The sequence below is a fragment of the Castanea sativa genome, chromosome 2 (genome assembly GCF_040712315.1).
Source record: "Castanea sativa cultivar Marrone di Chiusa Pesio chromosome 2, ASM4071231v1".
Taxonomy (NCBI): domain Eukaryota; kingdom Viridiplantae; phylum Streptophyta; class Magnoliopsida; order Fagales; family Fagaceae; genus Castanea; species Castanea sativa.
In genome coordinates this window covers 38,617,018-38,639,843 of record NC_134014.1, presented here as the reverse complement: position 1 = coordinate 38,639,843, position 22,826 = coordinate 38,617,018, and the positions used below count along the sequence as shown (strand labels likewise).

Below are 22,826 nucleotides of genomic sequence, written 5' to 3'. Positions count from 1 at the left end.
ATTCACTACGAAGGTCAAGACAGCATTCTGGAAAGACTGTTGGTTAAAAGGGGGGAAACCCTGAACCTTCTAGATACACCGGTGTTAGAAAAATACCAAGAGCAAAGGCTGCCACCTCCACATTAAAGACTCTGCACCTACCTCATTGGCCGCATTAATGGGGAAGTGACTCCTGAACAGTAGAATTGAAACTTCTGGTCACTATTCAAAAGCATTAAGAAAAGAAATATCTAGAGGAGAGAGGATTTGAGCAACACGTGGATAAAGCATCAGGGAAAGAAGTATTTAAGGGGGGGATCAGTCAGTAAAAAAAAGAAAAAAGAAGGGGATTAAGAATTGTAATCTTTAAGAAAGAAAGAGAAATAATATAGAAGTGGTCCTCGGCTCACGTCCGAGGAGGCCCATTGTCAATTGTCATTCGTTATTTATAAGTGTTTGCACACAAAAACCTGTTGTCAAGTTCTCAGTACTTCTAACCTAAATTTCAAGCCCACACTCTATAAATTTCATTGTTTAAGGCTCATTGGGCCTGGAGCCCATAATCGTCTTTGGGTTCAGGTGCAATTGTGCACTTACAAAAGAGAAGATCAATCTTCCATGCATTCCTTATAGAAGTAAGGATGGAAGAACACGTATCAAAACATTAGTTAATTCATTGCCATATATATATATGTGTGTGTGTGCGCGCGCGCGCGCGCATGCATTTGCGCTTGTTTTTGGTCCTTTAAGTTTTGAGTGAGCGTTATTAGTCCCTAAAAGTTAAAAAATGAGTATTGTCGGTCCCTCCATTAACTTCTGTTAAATTCTTGCTTATGTGTCTAATGGAACAATGACATGACATTTATTTTTTATCCATGTGAGAACTTTTTTTTTTTTTAAGAAAACATATAACAAAATTACACTCATAAGTCCGACCCATTCCAATTTGCATCCTTATTATTCACTAGTCTCAAGAAGCTTGGCAACATCTTGGCGCATTGTTTTATCTAAATCTCTCTTATGTTCCTCAAAAAATTTATCCATGTCGTCAATTTCATAATGGATTTACCCTTGGGCTAATCTGGTAGCATACAATGGAAACTCTTAATTAATAACTATATTATGATTTATGACCAATACTTGTAAAGAGGAACATAAAAAGGGGGGGGGGGGTTGAAATCAATCTAAGAGAGAAAAACCATTTGGCAGTTTTATAGCCCTTGTTGAAAAACGAACACCAATTGAATACCAAATGAAATTTATGACTTGGAAGTGAAAGACAGTGAAAAACAATAAGGTAAATACCAAATAAATTCAAAGAAAACACATCCACTGAGAACTTTGTGGATGTGACGGCGCGTTGTTGCTTCGATGTACGTTCCATCTCAATGAGTATGATTTCATTTTGAATAAGTAGTCAACTACCAAGGTCTTCCAGATTTGGGTTTAAATTGGGGAAAAGAAGCTAGTTTAGATTTTAATCATGTGTGATTTTTTAAATAAAAAATAAGTTGCCACAAGGAAAAATAAAAGTGTCATGTCAATGTTTTGTTAGACACATAAGCAAGAATTTAACAGAAGTTAATGGAAAGATCAACAACACTCATTTTTTTTAAATTTCAAGAACTAATAGCGCTCATTCAAAACTTCAGGGACAATATTGTATTTTCACACACACACACACATAGGATTTTACTAATATATGCTCTTAGGGTATACATTAGTAAGTTATTTTAAGAAATTTTTTATGAAAAAAAAAGTGACTAACATTAATGTAAAGTCGCAATTCGCACCAAAACCCATTAGGAATAGGGATATAAGCCCAAAAAGCCCAATACAATGAAATTTGTAGAAAGTGGGTGTGAAGTCTAGGTTCTTGCGATGTTAGATAACAAAAATGATTGGCTAGATTACCAAATCATGTACAACGAACTGTTTAAGTGACAGAATGTCTCCTTGGACCCAAGCCGGGGATGATTTATATTATATCTCACCCTTCCAAAGATAGGTTACAATTGTGGATACCAAAGTGTATACAATGCTTTCTGTCCTGTTTTTTCTCTCCCCCCTTCTGAACGTCTCCATTTCCTTTTATATCATCCTCCTTCTTCTCCTCATCGTCCACGTATGGATCAGATTACAAATTTAGATACTTGTCCCATCCACCTTCCTTGAACTCTTTAGAGGCAGTTGTAAAGCTGAACCCTGATACTCGGGCATCACTTCCCCATTAATGCGGCCAGAGAAGTAATTGCAGAGTATTCAATGCAATGGTAACAACTTTATCTTAGATATTTCACCGTCCTTCTTCTTATCTTCTACATCTACCATGCTTACCCTTAGCTATAGGATCTTCTAGAGTCAGCCTGTGGACGTTAACCAGCCCTTCTCCTACCTCGCCTTTACATAGCCGAGAACATATTCTTCCTCGGACCACCCTCTTGGGTATGCTTGATCAGATATCACTTATTTACCTATTAGTATTGCTTCGTGGGTTGACATTTTCACATCTTCAGTGTCCTCGGATTAGGCCTTTAGCCCAACAAATACCCTTGGGCCAACCCAACACATACTCCTAGGTCCACTGACCCTACAATTACTAAATATATAATTTAATTATTTTTATATTTTTAACTTTCTATCTCAACATATTTATTGCTACATATTAAATGGGGTAAATATATTCATTTATTTCCATTTAAAGAATAAAAGCTACTAGCCAAAAGATCTTTTTCCAAGTTCCAACATATAGTTGGGTGGAATAAAGTGACTTTGCTCAAGGATCTTGGAGATCTTGGTATTTTTCAGATAAAAGAAAGGAACCCGGCCATTCTTGCCAAACTGTGTTGGAGAATGGCATAGGACTTTGAAGCTCCACGGGTCCAAATGCTAATTAAAACGTACCTTACTCAATCTAGAATCAGTGAAAAAGGAAGGAGGTGTAGTTGCCTGATGTATTTGGACAGCGTGCAAAGATGGAGGTATAGTTCTCAATAAATGCTTAAAATGGTCCATTTCTAATGGAGATTTTGCTTGTCTATGGGGTGATTTCTGGCTGTCACTAGGCCCCTAAGGAACCAAATTGAAACTCTCAGTCAAGGATTTTATTGTCTCTGGAATTGGGGTGTCCTTCATCTTGCTTTAAAAGAATTTTACAGGAAATAAAACGTATCCCCCTTGCTTCAAGCCCGGGTCAGGAAGATAAACTAATATGGGCTTTCTCCAAAATATGAGCTTACTTGCTTGCAAAAGATTAACTCTTTTGAACCTAGAGGCTCTCCTAGCTTGTGGGTTTGGAAAACCAGTACTACACTAAGAATATTTTTTTTCCTTCGGCATTGCTCTCGTCATGGCATTCTTACCCGAGACGATTTAGGTTCAAGGGGTTTTAATCTTTAACCTCACTTGTAATCTGTGTGGATTATAAACCAAGTCTATTACTCATGTTTTGAGAGATTGTATGGTGGCCAAAAACGTTTAGGAAGCTCTAGGTATCCATGATACTAGACATGATTTTTTTTGGGCAGACTCTTTTGAACTGGTTGAAAAGGAATTGTGAATTTGAAGATAATTAAAGCATGCTCATATCCCTTGGAAAATTTTGTTTCCTCAAGCCATATGGCTTATTTGGCTTCACGTAAATATATTTTTGTTCCAAATTGGAAAGGCTAAGAACAACATCCACTTTTATAAAGAAAGGAGCAGAGTTTTATGCAATTGTAGCAAATAGCTTTAACAAACCACCAAGAACCCAGGTGCAAGTGAAATGGAATTATTCCATATAAGGATGGGTGAAGCTCAACATGATGGATTGGTAATGGGGAGCTCCAAGATGGCTGGTGGAGGTGTTGTCCTTTGTAATAGTGATGGTGATTGGATCTTGGGTTTTACAAGGGATTTAGGGACCATTTCTAGGATCATGCTGAATACTAGGCATTTAAAGATAGGATTTAACAACATTAATGTTGAAATAGATGTTGAAGTTCTCATCTATTAACCTTTTGTTGGAACCCTCTAATCTGATCTGATTGCAAGAACTTGATGAGAAACTTCATTAAATCCACAATTACTCATATTTTCAATGAAGCTAATAAATGTGCTGACAATTTAGCTAAAATTAGTGTTGTACAACTTTTGGACTCTCTTATTTTGAATGATCCACCACTTGTGATGGAATCTTCGTTGACTTTTGATAAAATCAAGTTATTTTGTAATAAACTTGTTCGTGACTATTTAATAATTCATAACTTTTGAATTTTATCCTATTCCACCCAAAATAACTATAATTGCTCATTTCAATTAGTTAGCTAGTATGAATCACTCCTCTATTCCCTCTTGTTTTAAATTTTGGCTCATTCTGCTTCACTTCACCCGTTTCAATCAATTCCTCTAAATTTCACCCAGTATGGTGATTTGGGCTAGTATGTAAACAAATCATTGTTTTTTTTTTCCTAAACTCCTATTTTTGATTACTTCACTTAAATATGACATTTTATTATTATTTTCCTTTAATAGTGTGTTTTTCTTGTTTACTTTACTCATATAGCATTTGTTCTTCATTAATATATATATATATATATATACTCATATATAACATGTTATATACTTATATTATGTAGCGATGACATTAAGAGTGTATACTATTTGATTTTGAATTAATAATTTAATTTGGTATAATAATATCATGGGTTGTAGACTTTTTTTTTTTTTTTTTAATTTAAAAAACCATGTGATGCAGACTTAGGTATATAAGTTTTGTAACATATACATCACTTTAGCAGCATCCTCGGAACGATACATTTAAATATATCGGTAACAAAATCTTCCGTTCTAATGGACAAACTGAATCAGGTCTGAAGCAGTATTTAGAATATTAGTTAGTATAATGCTAATGTTTGCTTTAGCTAAAATTGGTGTTGTTTAACCCTTAGACTTTTTCTCCTTATTTTGAATGATTCTTGGTCTCTTTGCTGGCTTTGGATAAAATTGAGCTATTTTGTAACTACTTAATTAATAGTATATAGATCATGCTTAAAGTACTCTAAACCAAAAACAGTCCCCAAAAGTGTCGATCTTAAAAAAAAAACAGACAACAACAACGACGACAACAACAACAACCTGTCTTAAGTGTAAGTACAACCTCATCTAGACCAAGAACTTGATGCGTTCCCAGCGGAGATTCGTTATCCTACTATTCCTCCTCCAATTCTGCAGCTCAATCTCGACATCAAATCCACACCCTGAGTTCCCATGCAAGCCACACCACCACAGCTCCTATCCCTTCTGCAACACTTCCCTTCCCATCACTACCAGAGCTCAGTCCCTCATCTCTCTCCTCACACTCCCAGAAAAGATCCAACAGCTCACAAACAACTTCACTGGCATCAAAAGGCTCGGCATACCCGCCTATGAATGGTGGTCTGAATCACTCCATGGTATTGCCACCAATGGCCCTGGAGTTTCCTTCTCTGGCACCATACCTTCTGCCACTAACTTCCCTCAAGTCCTTGGCACAGTCGCTTCGTTCAATAGAAGCCTCTGGTTCTCCATTGGGTCGGCCATTGCTGTTGAGGCTAGAGCGATGTACAATGTTGGTCAAGCTGGGTTGACATTTTGGGCACCTACTATCAATATTTTCAGGGACCCCAGATGGGGGAGAGGCCAAGAGACACCAGGGGAAGACCCTATGGTCGCTTCAGCTTATGCTGTGGAGTTTGTGAGGGGCTTTCAAGGTGGGAAATGGGAAGGTCAACGTAGAGATGAGTCTGGATGGAAAAGAGTGTTGAAAGGGGATGATGGGAGTGAAAGACTAATGGTCTCTGCTTGTTGTAAGCATTTCAATGTTTATGACTTAGAAAAGTGGCGCAATTTTAGTAGATATAACTTCAATGCTGTGGTAAGACTTATTATTCTTGTTTTTGTAGTAGTATGTAAGTTAATTTCAACTGGGTTAGCTTTAATTGATATCACTTTGGTTGGTAGGTTTCTAAGCAAGATTTGGAGGACACTTATCAGCCACCATTTCGTAGTTGCATTCAACAAGGCAAAGCAAGCTGCTTGATGTGTTCTTACAATGCAATTAATGGAGTTCCTGCGTGTGCGCGAGGAGATCTCCTACAAAAAGCTCGATCTGAATGGCATTTCCACGGGTAAAACTTCTTTAAGAGCTCTTTATTCGATATGAATGATAAAATTGCAAATTCAAATATGATTGATTAGAAGACTCATAGGCATACCCATTGGTGGCATTACATACAGATATATCACCTCAGACTGTGATGCTGTGGCCACAGTTTTTGAATATCAGAATTACACAAAAACCGCAGAGGATGCAATTGCTGATGTCCTAAAAGCAGGTCTTTATAACTGTTAACATTGATTATAGTTCACAATTTGTATTGATAAATCCAATTAGTGGATCTGTCCCTGCAAATGTTACAATATATGGTCTAATTGTAGGAACGGATATTAATTGTGGAACATACATGCTCCGATATACAAAATCTGCTATTGAAAAAGGGAAGGTGGAGGAAGCGGACATAGATAGAGCTCTTCTCAATCTTTTCTTGGTTCAACTCCGTCTTGGGCTGTTTGACGGAGACCCCAGGAAAGGGAAATTTGGGAAGTTAGGACCTCAAGATGTCTGTAACTCCAAGCATAAGACACTGGCACTTGAAGCAGCAAGGCAGGGAATTGTTCTTCTGAAAAATGATAAAAAGTTCCTGCCTTTAGATAAAAATGTTGTCAATTCAATAGCTGTTATAGGTCCAATGGCAAACAATGCAAGCCTACTTGGGGGTGGCTACACCGGTATGGTTTCTATTATGATTTAAGTGTGTAGTTAATGGGTTCATAAAAGTTCTCATTGATCCTGCTAAGATTTTATTTATGGTTTTTTTGTACATTTCCAAAATCTGTTTTCTGATTTATTGCTCACAAGAAATTGTTGCCATGGAAGCAGATTAAGTACTAATTTACAAGTTAGTTATCCGATTTTGGGAACAATATGAATGACTACATGTGGATTGTGGATTTATCACAGACCCTTCTCTTTGACTACAGCATGCCCCTCCTTCCCCCATTCAATCTTTATATAATATATATATATATATATATATATATATATATATATATATATATATTTCTGAACTATGCTCAATGTTAATGCTTATATTTGTTGATACTTCCCAATTGTGCAGGTTTAAAATGTTTAGAAGTAAAAATAAATAAAATGAAAATAGAACTTCATATTGGAAACTGATCTAAAGGCTTTTTGGCGGTTTATTAATTGTGTAGGAATTCCTTGCAACCCAAAGAGCCTTTCTGAGGGATTTGAGGCATACATAAAGAAGACATCTTATGCAAAAGGTTGCTTTAATGTATCTTGCGATTTTGATAATGGATTTGATGAAGCAATTCTTACTGCCAAAGAAGCTGATTTTGTTATCATAGTTGCTGGGCTGGATTTGTCCCAAGAAACAGAAGATCATGACCGAGTTAGTCTGCTTTTGCCTGGTAAACAGAAGGCCCTTGTATCCTCTGTGGCCGCTGCAAGTAAAAAACCTGTGATTCTAGTTCTTACTGGCGGTGGACCCCTTGATGTATCATTTGCGGAAGAAGATCCATGCATTGCAAGCATTCTCTGGATTGGTTACCCTGGTGAAGCTGGAGGAAAAGCACTTGCAGAAGTCATCTTTGGAGATTATAATCCTGGTTGGTATCAGAAACTTTAAATTTGTTTTAAAGGAATATGTATGCACCTCAAGATCGTAAATTATCCTTAGCATAACATCTAAACTTATGAATCGATCCTCTTGAATAGTATCACTGCCAGAAGTACAGAAGCAATAACCAACACAATATTATTAAAACTTAGTCCCAAAATATTGGGGTCAACTATGAATTCTCAACAAATTATTAGGGTCAGCCACATGTATTCTTTTCCGCCATTCTATTATGGCCAGAAGTAATAAAGTGGTAATGAAATGAGTCAGTCTCTGCAATTCTCACATGATTTGGAGACAGACTCAACTGTAAATGCCATGACAGTGGTTTACTTTTTTTTTTATTGCTGTGTAAAATGATTTAAGATTGACTCTTGCTCTGCAGAAGCTAAATACTTCAAAATTTTTAATGCAGACGTTTGTTGTGATATTTGGATGTGAATAATAGGTGGAAGACTACCAATGACTTGGTATCCTGAGGCCTTCACCAGCATACCCATGAATGATATGAACTTGCGGGCTGACCCTTCTCGTGATTATCCTGGAAGAACCTACAGATTTTACACTGGACATAGAGTCTATGGATTTGGACAAGGCCTAAGCTACACCAATTATTCCTACAAGTTCTTATCAGCACCAAACAAAATAAGTTTATCGGGATCTCTCAAGTCTGATTCCAGCAAAAATGTACTGCATGAGGTAGAAGATGAACTTGGTTTTATTTACATTGATGAGGTGGAATCTTGCAATTCACTAAGATTTTCTTTGCAAATTTCTGTTATGAACTTGGGTGATATGGATGGAAGCCATGTTGTGATGTTGTTCTCTGAAGTGCCAAAAAAATTTAAAGGCACTCCAGTTAAACAGCTAGTTGGATTTAATCGTGTGCATACCTTGTCACATGGATGTACTAAAACAAGCATCTTAGTAGATCCTTGTCAACATCTTAGCTTTGCAAATGATCATGGAAAAATGATATTGCCCTTGGGTAAGCATAAGCTAATGTTGGGAGATTTGGAACATTTCATTTCAATTGAAACTGATTGAGGCCTATTATAATTCAAAATTGCACCTGTTATTGGAAATAAGCATCAATCTTGTTATTGAATTGACTTTATTTTTGGGGGTGAGAAGCATGACAATATTTGAAAGGAAATATGGTGTCATTTGATACACTTTCAGGTAACGAAGTTAATATTTCATTGGCTTCCAGGTTCTGGAATGTTTGTTGTTGTAAATATATACCAAGTGTTATCGATTGAATTTAACAATTTAAATGCATAATGTACTGATGGGAGCCCAGAACTTGAAATTAAGACCATGGAAATGATGCAAAAATCAATGGCCTTGGACATGGATATTGGATAGGGATCTGAAAACCAAATGAGTTGAAAAGATATATGAGATTGAATTTCACAAGAGAATCATGGTTGTCTAAACTCTTGTCACCTGCAATGCTTGCTAGAGTGGAAAAGGTAATGTCCAAAATGTATTCAGTCATTAAATTTTTCCTCATTAAGAGATAAATGATACATTCGACTGTCTTTATACTAATCTGGATGATCTTTTGGTAGTATTAATGCCGTTCTGGTGTATCATGGCAATAGTTTCTTTAAGCCATGAGACACATTCTAGAAGATTAAGCAGATTAAATTCTTATGGAAGGGGGAAAGGAAAGAGAAGACAAGAATGAAGTGTAATCCAGCTTAATTTGCTTGTCATAAGCTGTTCTTGTTGAGTATAAGGACTTCTCACTTTGTTTAATCATTATGATAATCCATGGAAATTAATGCAAATATTTGATAATTGAAAGTGAAACCTGCATTATGCAAATATTTGTGGTATGCAGTACTTCTATTCCCAGCAAATATGGCAGGTTTTGCTGAATATCAACTTTTTAAATTACAAATTGATGAATTAACTTTGATGGAGAAGGGGAATTTGAATCTAGTTGTAAATATCAAGAACTACAAGGCTATTGCTTCTCAAGAAAAAAAAAAAAAAAAAAAAGGAGGAACTACAAGGATCTTGACATAAGATATTAATTCTTATATAATTTATTTTATTTTATTTTTCTAAAATCTCATTTCATTTTGGGGATAGAAAATATGGACGAGGACTGCTTGAATGATTTTTTTCACTACAAAAAATTGAATTATGGTGGGTAGACACCTCTTTTGTTTTAATATGTTATGAGATCTTGTTATGCACAACATAATGCTAAAAAATTCAGTCAAGATTCTAATACAATGTAATGCTAACCTATCATCAAATTTGAAGCCTTTCTTCTTGAGTCTTGACCAATCCCGTTCTTAATATTTTCTTTGCCTGTTTTTTATATTTATTATTTACAAGTAGATAAAGATTATTCAAAAACTAAACTAATAAATTAACCCACCCACAACCTTTACATATTTATCCAACTCCTAATAATAAAAATACAATAAAGATTTCACATGCAATTTTTAATTGAAGAGTTCAAATAATAATTGATTTTGATACGATTTTTGCAAAAAATGACACAAAAAAAAAAAGTAAAAGGAAAACATGATTGACAGGGTGAAGGAGAAAAAAAAAAGTAGTTTAGCAAACCGTTCGAAAATGATTTTTTTTTTTTTTTTAAAAAAAAATTTTAGAGCAAGCGTTCGAAAATGATTGAAAACTTTATTCGCGTGAACAGAGCAGAAGTCCATTTTACGGAGTAATAGCTTTTAATAAAAGAGGTCTCCTATTGGCTATTGTTGTCAAAGTATAAACAGTTTTGGCTGGAGTAATAGCTTTTAATAAAAGAGGTCTTCTATTGCTGTCAAAGAATAAACAGTTTTGGATTTTTCTTCCATAGCCAAAGCATATCTTATCTCCAACGTCATATTTATCCAACTCCTAATAATAAAAATACAATAAAGACTTCACATGCATTTTTTAATTGAAGAGTTCAAATAGTAATTGATTTTGATACGATTTTTGCAAAAAATGACACATAAAAAAAAGTAAATGGAAAACATGATTGACAGGGTGAAGAAATATATATATATATATATATATATATATATATATATATATATATATATATATATATAGCAAGCGTTATATATTGAATTTATTCGAACGGTTTGCAGAATTACTATTTTATGGAGTATATATATATATATATCTCCTATTGCTATATATATATATATTTTTTTTTTCTTCCATAACCAAAGTATATCTTATCTCTAAGGTAATGTTAACTGATGTAGCAATCGTTAACAATTCATTTTAAAAAAGTTTTTACACTACTTTTATAGAAAATAGAAAAAATTGTCGAAATATTAATTTTTTTTTCTTTTCTCATAAAAATTTTCTTTAAATGGATTGTTAACCATTATTCTTAACATTTTCCTATCTCTAAAACGCCTACAAAGTACAAAGGCACTTTTTGCTAAACTTATCATAATAAACAACCATTTGTATTGATTTAAGGGTTCAGTCAATGTATGCCCTTAAGGCACACATTAATCATTCATTTTTAAAACATTTTATAGGAAATTGAAAAATCTGTCAAAAATTTTGGTAATTTTTTCATTTTTCTATATAAATTTTCCTAAAATGATTTATTAATGTATGTACTAAGAGTACACATTAGTAAAATCCTTTGATGATCACAAAATTCTCTTCACATTCGATAACAAGGAGGATGTCAACAGAATTTTGAATAGTGAGCCTTGGAGCTTTGATAAGCATCTTGTAGTCACGCAACGCTATGAGACCGATACACCGTTACAAGATATTAGCTTCAATAAAATTACTCTTTGGGTGCAAGTCCATGGACTTCCAGCTCGATTCATGAGCTATGAAGCAGTTGAAAAAATTTATGGGGTTATGGGAGAGGTGGTTCGACCTTCAGAGACTAAGGCGTACGATGGTGGTAATTTTATGAGGGTTCAAGTCTCCATTGATTTAGGCCTGCCTTTGTGCCGAGGACGCCTTATTTCTCTAAACGGGAACAAAGATGTGTGGGTTTCTTTCAAATATGAAAGGTTACCAAACATTTGTTACTGGTGTGGCTGCTTAACACATGATGACAGGGATTGTGATTTATGGATAGAAAGTGAAGGGACGTTGAGGATTGATCAGAGAGAATTTGGTCCAAACCTTCAAGCTCCTCCATTTGTAGCCTCAAGGAAAACCGTTAGCAAGGTCCCTAGATTTTACACCACAAGAAAAAAAATCAAATTCTGATCCAGTTAGAACTGCTCAGTCAAAGGTCGATGGTGATAAGGATAATACTCCGCGACCAGGAGCATCAACTGAGTTGGCGCAGCTATAGGAGGAAGACTAACATTACACTAGGTCGGTTAATACGTCATTAATGCGTAATGTAAATATGGGAGATATTACCTTATTTGAAACGGATTCTATCCCCACAAATACAACTGATTCTAAAATTGAGAAGGGAATAAAATCTCCATTCAATTCCGAAATTAATGGGGCTCAAAGACTCCAATCAATTCCAAAATTGATGGGGGCTTAAAGAATCCTAATGGGGCTGAAACGGTGCTAGTGGAGATTGATGAGGATTTAATTAGGTTTGATGAGTTTGGATTGGCTGACTTGGACACTACTAAATTAAAGGCATGCGATATTGCTAATGAAGAGAATCCGCAGCATAACCTTTTGGCACGTGAGCAACAGAACTCTTCTAGGGTTTCCAAACCGAATGAGCTTAGACGTATCCTCCCCCAATGGACACGTATCAACAGGCCAAAGCACGGCAATGGGTTAGTGCAAAAGGAAAAAATCACAGGAAAGAAGAGAGACTCAGCAGAAAACAAAGATCATTTAGAATTGCCTTCAAAGCATGAGCGGGCTTCTCTTAAGATGATACAATACCCTTTATATTGGCAAAGGCTGAGAGTCAGCCCTGCCAGCAACAATGAGTTGCTTAGTATGGAACTGTCGTGGGCTTGGGAACCTATGTACAGGGAGGGAGCTCTTGAAATGGTTCAGGCAAAAGATCCCTCTGTTGTGTTCTTGGCCAAGACACTAACATATGAAGCAAGGCTAGAGATTATTCAGAGAAGTATTGATTTTAACCATTGGTGGGTGGTTCCAAGGGAGGGCAAAAATGGTGGTTTGGTTCTCTACTGGGTGGAAGTCTTCAATTAATCTGAAGGTGGAAGGGAGTAGTAAAAATTACATTGATGCAATCATCGATAGAATGGAGATTGACAGGTTTCTATGGTAAGCCCGAAATAGCAAGAAGGACTGAAGCATAGGATGCGCTTAGGAATTTAAATTCACATTTAAATTCCCCGTGGCTGTGTTGTGGTGATTTCAACAAGATAATCAAACAGGAGGAAAAGATGCAAGGAGCAATTCGGCCTCATAATCAAATGTAGCTTTTCAGGGATGTTATAGACGAATATGGATATAGGGATTTGGGATTTGTGGGTCAAAAATATAATTGGAGTAGGCATTACGAAAATGGGAATTCGATTTGGGAAAGACTTGATCGGGGTTTGGCTACCAATAGTTAGTTCTTAAAATTTCCAGGTTCAAGAGTTTATCATTTGAGGTGTGACTCTTCAGATCATTGACCATTACATATTGTGTTTTCGGGTTTAGAACCACCTTCTCAAAAGAGAATATTTCGATTTGAGGAGATGTGGTTGTCAAACCTGGGTTGTGAGGAAGTTGTTTAGGCAACATGGAGAAATACAGATAAAGCTGAAGGGGAAAGGAATGTTCTAGAAAAAATTGAAAAGTGTAGGAAAGATTTGAATTGGTGGAATAAAAATGTGTTTGGGAGTGTTCGAAAGGAACTAGAACGTTTGAGAAAGATCCTCCCTAAAGCCGAGAATGCAGCAATGGTGAGTGAGAACAACGATCGGGTTAGACAAATAAAAAAGGAGATAAAGGTTTTGTTGGTAGAGAAGAAACCATGTGGGCACAAAGATCAAGATTACTTTGGGCAAAGTAAGGGGACAGAAATACAAAATATTTTCATAGCCGTGCTTTGAAAAGATATAGAAAAAATCTGATTGAAGGAATTAGGGATAAGGATGGAGTATGGAGAGAGCTACTTGAGGACATAACAACGGTGCTGGTAAATTAAAATAAATCCCTTTTTTTCTTCCATAAATCAGACCGTATCTCATGCTGTCCTAGGATATGTACCAAGTGTGATCACCGAAGAGATGAACTTTTTCCTAAGTTGTGATTTTGACACAAGTGAAGTTGCTGCTGCATTGCAACAAATGGCGCCTCTCAAAGCACCAGGACTAGATGGGATGCCCCCACTTTTTTACCAACATTTTTGGTGTACGGTGAACCAAGATGTCAAATCATCCATTTTAGAATGGTTGAACTTAGGTACCTTGCCTTCACCTTTAAATCATACCTTTATATCTCTCCTCCCTAAAACAAATTCACTTAAACATCCTCGTCAATTCCGTCCTATTAGTCTATGTAATGTGTTGTATAAAATCTTATTTAAGGTTTTAGCCAACCGATTAAAAAATCTTACTCCCATCCATCATAACTGAGCACCAATCGACCTTTACCAAAGACAGATTAATTTCCGATAATATTCTTATGGCTTTTGAAACTTTACACAGTTTACAAAGATATAAATCTAGTACTCATGGGTTCATGGCTTTAAAATTGGATATGAGTAAAGCGTATGATCGAGTAGAATGACGTTTCCTTAAAGAAATTATGAGGAAAATGGGTTTTAATGAAAAATTGATAAATCTTGTCATGGTGTGTGTAAAGACAGTTACATACTCTATTTTGGTGAATAGTGAGTCATGTGGTATGATCCATCCTACAAGAGGGACTAGACAGGGTGACCCTCTTTCCCCCCTTTCTTTTCCTTCTATATACGGAGGGATTAAATGGTATGATCAAACAAGCAGAAAGAAGTGGTGAAATACATGAGTACTCTCTTTGTAGGAGGGCCATAAACTAACACATCTGCTTTTTGCAGATAATAGTGTTCATTTGGCATGATTAATTTTACCAATTTATTTTACTATTTAGCTTATTTTTGTTATTATTCATGGGCCCCACTGCACTTTTTGGTACTATTTATGGGTCTTATTGTACTATTTCAGCTAATTTTTTACTTTTATTTACAGTACTTTCAGCAAAAAAAATTTAGTTTCAACAAAATAAACAGATCCCAAACAGACCTATAGTCTTCTTTTTTGCAAGGCTACAATGGAGGAGTGTGGAAAGGTGTTGGAGATTTTAGATATATATATAAAGGAGCTTCGGGACAAAAAGTGAATAGAAGTAAAATTGCTTTGTTTTTCAGCAAGCACACATCAACTGAAGTAAAGCATGACATCAAAGTAGCATTGGGTGTCTCAGAAATCATGCAGTATGAGAGACATTTGGGCCTACCTTCCTCTGTTGGAAAAGGAAAAAAAGCTAGCTTCAGCTATATCAAGGAGAGAGTATAAAGGAAACTCCAAGGATGGGAAGGTAAATTACTATCTCAAGTTGGTAGAGAAGTGTTACTTAAATCTGTCATTGAAACCATTCCCACGCATACCATGGGATGTTTTAAAATTCCAATTGGTTTGTGCAATGAGATTGAGAGCCTAATGAAGAAATTTTGGTGGGGACAAAAGGGTGACCGAAGGAAAATACATTGGATTAGGTGGGAAGAGATGACGAAGTCTAAAATAGTGGGTAGAATGGGCTTTAGAGATCTTGCGTCGTACAATGACTCTCTATTGGCTAAGCAAGCATGGAGACTATTGCAAAATGAAACATCTCTCTTTTACAAGGTCTTCAAAGCAAGAAATTTTCCAAACACTTCGATTTTGGAGGCTACCAATTCAAAGCTGGGTTCACATGCTTGGAGGAGTATTCTTAGAGGGAGGGATGTCATTCTAAGTGGAGCTAGGTGGAGAGTCAGCAATGGGCAGATGAATGAGATGATAACGTGTGGAGAAAAAAGAAGGAAAGAGAAATAGTTAGAATAATTAGAAGAAGTCTCTATCAAGTATCAATGTAGCTATGACCGATAGTAATACACTCACCCAGATAACTGCTAACCTTTTTGACAATTAGGAACAACTTGAACCAATAAATGCAATTTCTTGGGGATAGACCTTCCTGGGAATCAAGCACTCTCATCGAGTTGTTTCCATCTATATATTTTTTTTTTTTTTTTTTTTTTGAGTAAATTAATTTGTGTATACAATCTATTTCATATATTTTTTATAATTTATTGACAGAATAAGCTATGTATAATTGGTGCATAAAAAATTATGACGGTGGTAGTTCTATATTCTCATTAATCCCAACTTATCATCATAGAAATTTATGAAAAAAGAATTATAAAATATGTTGTGTATTTTACATTTTTCTTTTTAGACAGAAGTATAGTTTATTTTCACCAACTCACTAGATATAATTGGCTATATCATACCATCACTAGATATATTTGCCTATATCATACCATGAAAGATCATTTTGTTATGTCAAATCATAAATCCTATGTTGCAATACGAACCACCTACTATTAGTTGGAGGAAGAATTTGAAGGATCCTTTTTCTTTTTGCCTTTTTTTATAAGTTTTGTTCTTAAGGGAGAAGGAACTAACTACCAATCAATTGTGTTGTGCCTTGAATCATAAAAAAGGGTTTCTGCATGCTTAAGGCTCATGAATTGTTCTTAAAGGGGCTCCCTCTAATTAAGAATTTAAGATACTATTCGTATGTTGTTCCTTGAATCATAAAGAAGGGTTTTTGCATGCTTAAGGCTCATGAATTGTTCTTAAAGCACCATTGTGTTGCCTTTAATTAAGACACTATTTACATCAAATTCATGATAATATTATAAATTTTCTTTTCTTTTTTGTTGAGAATGTCATAAATTTTCAATGTAAGGAGAATCTCTATTGCTTTTTGATAATTTAATAGGTTATAATAGATGAGAAAAATATTTAAATCTTAAATGTTTTTATTGAAAATATTAAAAAGTATCCACTAGTTAAGATGCAAGAATTTTAACAAATCTCTTTCATTAATAAAATAATTTTTCAAAATTTCAATTTAAGGGCCAATATTAAATTAATATGACCCACCCATGGGCCCGAGGCCCACGACTCGGCTGCAAAGCTATATATCCACCAGGGTATTTATGTTATGTCGGAAAAAAATGGGCTTTGGTGAGCTGTCAGGGCCCCACTAAAACTAATCATGTATGTGGATTTATTTGGGGCACTCTCTTTTCTGCAAGAAACTAAAGTGACCAGCTGTCCTCAGAAAAAGACCCCAGATGAGATCACCGTCCAATCTGCCACCTGTTGTAATAAAGAGGACGAGTCATGTACATTTGACACGTGTTCTGCTGTAATGTTTGATTTTCTCAGGTGCAAGGGTATTGCAGCTGATGCCATTGCTATCAAGGACTAAGATGGATAATTGTAAAAAAGTAACTCTCGATCTCAATTATTAATTAAAAAAAAATTTTAAAAAAAATTTATAAAAAATAAAAAGTAAAAGTTAAAAAAGTAAAAAAAAATAAAAAATTGTGAGACAAATAAGGTGAATTACACCCAATGCAATACTTTAGGTATTACACCGGGTCGTACTCCCTCTTGCTCCATTAAACAAACCAGGATTATAGCATATTAAGCATGATTGGCCAAGGAGGAAAAGTGCTCGTTTTATATATATTGAAAATGCTGGAGTGCCCAAATAATTTTTGGAAGAGTAAGAAAGTAAGAGAGAGAAAAAGAAAGAAGAATAAACCTTTTTCCAGAACACAAATAAATAACCAACAAAATAAGTGGTATACGTATGTATGTGGATTTGGATTGTTTGTGACACTGTGTGTCAAAAGTTTACAACAACTCCTTTTCATAATATTCTTTGAAAAAAAAAGAGAGATGTATTGTTTAAACCAATCCCTTAACTTACTAAATAGTGCCTTCTCAACCAAAAAAAAATTACTAAGAAACTGTTTGGCAGATCAACTATAACACATTTCAATACATTTTAAACAATTTTATACAAATTTCAATACATTTTTTTCTTCATACGTATATCAAAAACACTCAAACAACATTACTTAAACTAACTTACCAAACCTTCTCTAAATAGTTTTTTTTTTTTTTTGGAGATAAAATAGTTAGTTGACGTTGTGAATTAGGTAAGAGTTGGTCTAGGTTTTTTGCACTAGACTCGTTAAAATTTAGACAAACTCAATGTTATTGTGCACTAAAAACTCGTTGAAATGTGGACACGTGACGTTTATCTAAATTATAATAAAAAAATCCCATTAAGTTCAATACACAGAAGAACAAACCCAAATCGGTTTTAACTAACTAAACGTACACGTATATAATTTTATCAATTAATTACCACGTAATATTAACTCGGAGGAGATTCCAGAACACTTGTCTAATTATCTTATTTTCAATTCACCGCATAATACCTCACTTGAGTAACAGAATCGCACTCATATACTACAACAGTATAGGAGTATAAAATAATAATAAAGACCATAAGCAGAGCCAAATCAAGACTCTCTCTCCTCCAGAAAACTCCCAGTTTCGTTTTCTCTTTAGTTGGGCCTGTTTTTCAGAGTAGAAGGCTTGGTCTTTGTATCTGTGTTATTGTTAACCAAGCAGAGATGAGCGACCCTAAGTACGCATATCCCTACCCTGCTCAAGGTATGCTCTTTAGTCTTTTCCTTAACTCCTAGTTAATCTTTTCAACTTTTTTTTTTAACAAGTTTCTACCACCTTCTTTAATTTGTTTATTAGTATTTACTTATTTTCTGTTTTCGTTCTTTTACTCTGGGATTATACTTACTTTTATTTTGGCTTGGAACTTGAAACACTATCTGATTCATAAGAGAGAGAAAATATATTTGGTTGGTAAAGTTTACCTTAGCATAATCACCAGTTTTCTATTTTTTTTTTTGTTTTGTTTAGTTTTTGGGATTTGCAATAGGGACTGTCTTTAATTTTCTTTGAAACTATATATATATATATTTCTTTTGACACAATATGCTCATAATCTAAGATGGTCTTTTGTATAATAATCTGATTTTAGTTTTGAAAAATAAATTCTGCACTTTTGGGTTTTTAATTTTTGCTTCTTGGAATATAATAAAACCAGTGCATGCCTTTACCTTTTCTCTTTTAATGAATTATATATATATATATATATATATATATATATATATATATTTATTTGCCCCCATAATTAGTGGGGTTAATGAGTTAATAATCTTAATTCCCAATCCATCCCAGGTTATTATCAAGGACCCCCAGTGATGGCACCGCCACAATATGCAGCTCCACCACCTAGGAGGGGTACTGGTTTTCTTGAGGGATGGTAAATATATACATATATATGTCTCTACTCTATCCATTAATTCATGTGTCTGAATTATATATATATTTCTCTCTTTCTCTCTCTTAGAAAGTATATAATCTTACATAATCATTTTTATGTGACAAAAGGTCCATTCTTTATTATGTCTGATGGGGTTTGGTTAAATGCTTTGTTACAGTCTAGCGGCTTTATGTTGCTGTTGCCTTATTGACGAGTGTTGCTGCGACCCTTCCATTCTCTTTATCTGCTAATCATCTCCTATGATCTCAACCAAGAATAATTTCACCTCCTATAAATATAATTGTAGTGTAATGCTTGGGCCTGTTCTTATTGAATCACCGTGCGTGCCTATGTTTTTACTTTTTAGTTATAGTTCTTGTCTATCTTTGTCTTAATTTGTGGTGTAGTTCTTACTTCTCAGACTGTATTCATCAATTTTAACTTTTATCTGGATTGTTGGGTTGCTATTTTTTCAAACCTTCTTTTTATTTTTTATTTTTTGGGGTTGTGGATGAGGGAACGACTCCAATTATGATTCGCACAGATCTCGTGAATCGCTAGTAGTAACAAACTTTCATAATCAATAGGTTTGACTAACAAAAGTTAGAGACGCGTTTTGGGAGGGACGCGTTTCAGTTTTTTTTTTTTTTTCACACGTTTCAGCTGAGACAAAAGTTACTGTTTATACTGTGCCTTTAGTGCATATGTGCTTGGAAAAAATAAATAAATAAATAAAAGAGGTTTTAAAAAATGTACTAAAAGTTGAGGAAATAAATAGTATAGTTATCCATGGATTATAATAAAAAGTAAAAAGTGCAACGGATTTATAAATAGTTATAAAATTAAGCTAAATAATAAAAGAATTTGTATTTTCTCCGCGTGCAACCTTAAGTTGCAAGCATCCACTATGATTTGTGGTAAGGAACACAACACAAGTATTTGACTCGAATTTTTTATTAGTTTTTTTTAATACAAAATAGAAATTTTATTCTAACTTAATTTAAGCGTATATATACATAAAATTTCTTTTTAAAGGCTTAAATTTCAGTCTTTTTTATCATACTTTACAATCACTTAATACTTGTGAAGTAATTAATTTTAATGTAATTGGATTTGTGTCAAAATGGTTGGAAACATCAATATTGGCATGACTAATAAGCTCAGTGTTAATTATCTGTAATCTCCAATTACCCAATTTATTTTTTGCGTCAAGACAAGTTGATTTATTTTGATAGTATTAACTTATTTGATCTATACAAACAAAATGTCTTTTTTGTTAGTGTAAGTCTGAATTTTTAATATAAAATTAAAAAATTAAATGAATTTGAATAGTGAATCAATAGTATTTTATATGATGCCCTGTTCCTTTTACTCCAAATGAAAATTAGTTAAAACTTTTTTTGGGTCCAAATAAGAACGTTTATATAATATATTATTAATATTTTAATTTATATTATGAAATATAATTTTTATAAGATCTATTTTTTTCTATAATTATTATTGTAAAAGCAGTTTTTGGATCTTAAACTCAAAAGATAAAAAGATTAAGGTTTAAAGGCTTAATATAATAAATTTGCAAAATATGAGCAAAAAATTAAGCATTAATGAATTGAGTAACACTTACAGTAGATTAAAAACCATAAGAAAGTAAAGAAAAAACAAGTTTTATAGAAAGACGAGAAAGGTGACCATGGTAGATTTAGGCTGCAAACCCGAGAACTAGAAATTATTGCAAGAGACTGACCAGTAGGTTTTTTTTAAAAACATGGGGTCCACCTCGTAGAAATGGTGGCAGAAGGTACAGGTACTTGGGACTTTATCCAAAATAATTTGAAATTTGCCCAATAATTAGTGAGGTTAGCTCCATTACAGTATGGGCCCGGCTCCCCTCCTCCAGCCTTGAGGTCTCCCGTTCTCTCCCATTTTAAAACTGATGGAGGACACGTGATAAAATAAAATCCAAAGGTTACAAAGATGACACGCCCACAACAACTTTTTTCTCACCTAAGTAAGAAGTCTGACTGACCACCCTCTTTCTCTCTCTCTTTCTCTCCTCTCTTCTCCATCACCATCGCAGCCTGAGCATCACTATCATAGGCACCGAAATCAGAGCTTGCCATAGAAGAAGGGTAAACCAATACAATGATTAGGAAATTAAAAAGAGTAAAAGATCTTTTTAATATATATAAAATAAGAGTTGGGTTAAGGGATATTGTAAAGTGCTCGTTAACAATAATAATTTGTAATTTTTTAAGTATTAATTTACTTTCTAGCTTTTTATTTTTCTAACAATTTTTTTAATTTTTTAAATCTTTTTTGACAATATTTTTAATATATATATTATATTTTTTAATCTTAACCAACGGCACGGTACTTGTTAACATTTTCCATAAACTAATACCGACGGCCAATGTTACCACAAAATCAGCCATAACATTATTAACATCTAATTGAAAAGAACAATTCAAAAGTTTTTACAAAATACAAAATTTCTACAAATAAGAAACGTTTTGATCAAAAAGAATAGATCATTAAAAAAATAACCCAAAATGGACAAGATGTGAGTCTGTGCTTGGGGAATTTTTATCATTCTTGGCATGTTGGACAATGACTTGAGTGGTGTGCTTAGACAACAATGGCATACCGCACACTGACCTCCCTCTCACAGTATAATAGCTTGCTTGGTTTACCCTTCTTTCTCTGGCAAGCTTTGATTTCGGTGCCTATGATAATGATGCTCAACATGGACGGAACTACGATTCATACCCGGAGATCAAAGCTTAAAACTAAAAAAAAAAATTATGAAAATAAAAACTAGTATCTATTTCATATTCAACAAATTACTACATACAAAATAAGTATTACTTAAACATTTCATATTATAAAACATATCAACAAAGTATAATATACAAAATAAGTTTTTTTTATTTTGTGCACGATTTTTGTTTAGTCCATATTTATTTATTTATTTTGTTTTTGTAGTTAAAAGGGCATGAATTTATTTATTTCTTTCTTTCTTTTCTTGTAGGTCAATATCTAAATATTTTAGAGGAAGTGAGACAAATATATATATATATTTTTATATATATATATATATAGAAATATTTGAGGGCAAACCTTAATTTTTTGTATACCAATTTTTTTTAAATGGGGTTGGGGGGGGTGGGGGGGGGTGGCCTATGGCCCCCCTCTGCCCTACTATAGTTCTGCCCCTAATGCTCAGGCAACGATGGTGATGGAGAAGAGAGAAAAGGCTTGTTGGGGAGAAAGAGAAAGAGGGTGGTCGGTCAGACTTCTTAGGTGAGAAAAAAGTTGTTTTTGGTGTGGCATCTTTGTAACCTTTGGATTTTATTTTTGCCACGTGTCCTTCACCAGTTTTAAAATGTGAGAGAACGGGAGACTTCAAGAATCAATACAGGAGGGGATTGGGGAGCCGAACCCTTATAGTATAAGTTTTGGGTGAAAGTCAAAATTTTGTCCGTACATTTTTACGCGATTTTCACTTTAGTCTTTATCTTTTATTTCACCACCTTTAGTCCCTGTTTAAAAAGACGCCTTTCATTTTAGTCATTTCCGTCAGTGTCCTAACGACACTGACCTACGTGGCAAACGAAACTATTAAAATAATAATAATAAATTTTATTTTAGCATTAAAAAATGCCACGTCAGCATCTAAATTAAAAAAATTAATTTATTAATTTTAATTAAATAAAAAAATTAAAAACAAAAAATTACATTAATTGAGATCAAAATGCGTCTTGAACAAGAACAACAAGA

At 34.2% G+C, this 22,826-nt stretch overlaps 1 protein-coding gene and 1 long non-coding RNA gene across 2 annotated transcripts; both read left to right on the top strand.

Moving 5' to 3' along the window:
* The first annotated feature begins 5,061 nt into the window (after positions 1 to 5,061).
* Positions 5,062 to 8,788, top strand: LOC142623279 (putative beta-D-xylosidase 6). The gene is made up of 6 exons (XM_075796669.1): positions 5,062 to 5,875; positions 5,962 to 6,128; positions 6,238 to 6,335; positions 6,439 to 6,789; positions 7,276 to 7,692; positions 8,152 to 8,788. Exons 1-6 carry the CDS (start codon positions 5,141 to 5,143, stop codon positions 8,748 to 8,750), a joined length of 2,367 nt encoding a protein of 788 aa, XP_075652784.1. The 5' UTR covers positions 5,062 to 5,140; the 3' UTR covers positions 8,751 to 8,788.
* A 9,291-nt stretch (positions 8,789 to 18,079) lies between these two features.
* Positions 18,080 to 19,526, top strand: LOC142624420 (uncharacterized). The gene is made up of 3 exons (XR_012842330.1): positions 18,080 to 18,379; positions 18,965 to 19,049; positions 19,228 to 19,526. It is a non-coding gene; the product is annotated as an uncharacterized LOC142624420 (long non-coding RNA).
* Positions 19,527 to 22,826: the final 3,300 nt, after the last annotated feature.

What these genes read in the sequence shown, in the direction of transcription:
- LOC142623279 (XM_075796669.1), top strand. Translation starts at nt 5,141, where the DNA reads ATGCGTTCCCAGCGGAGATTCGTTATCCTACTATTCCTCCTCCAATTC. An exon ending in GATATAACTTCAATGCTGTG is followed by an intron (nt 5,876 to 5,961) that starts GTAAGACTTATT and finishes TTTGGTTGGTAG; the next exon opens with GTTTCTAAGCAAGATTTGGA. An exon ending in CTTTGGAGATTATAATCCTG is followed by an intron (nt 7,693 to 8,151) that starts GTTGGTATCAGA and finishes TGTGAATAATAG; the next exon opens with GTGGAAGACTACCAATGACT.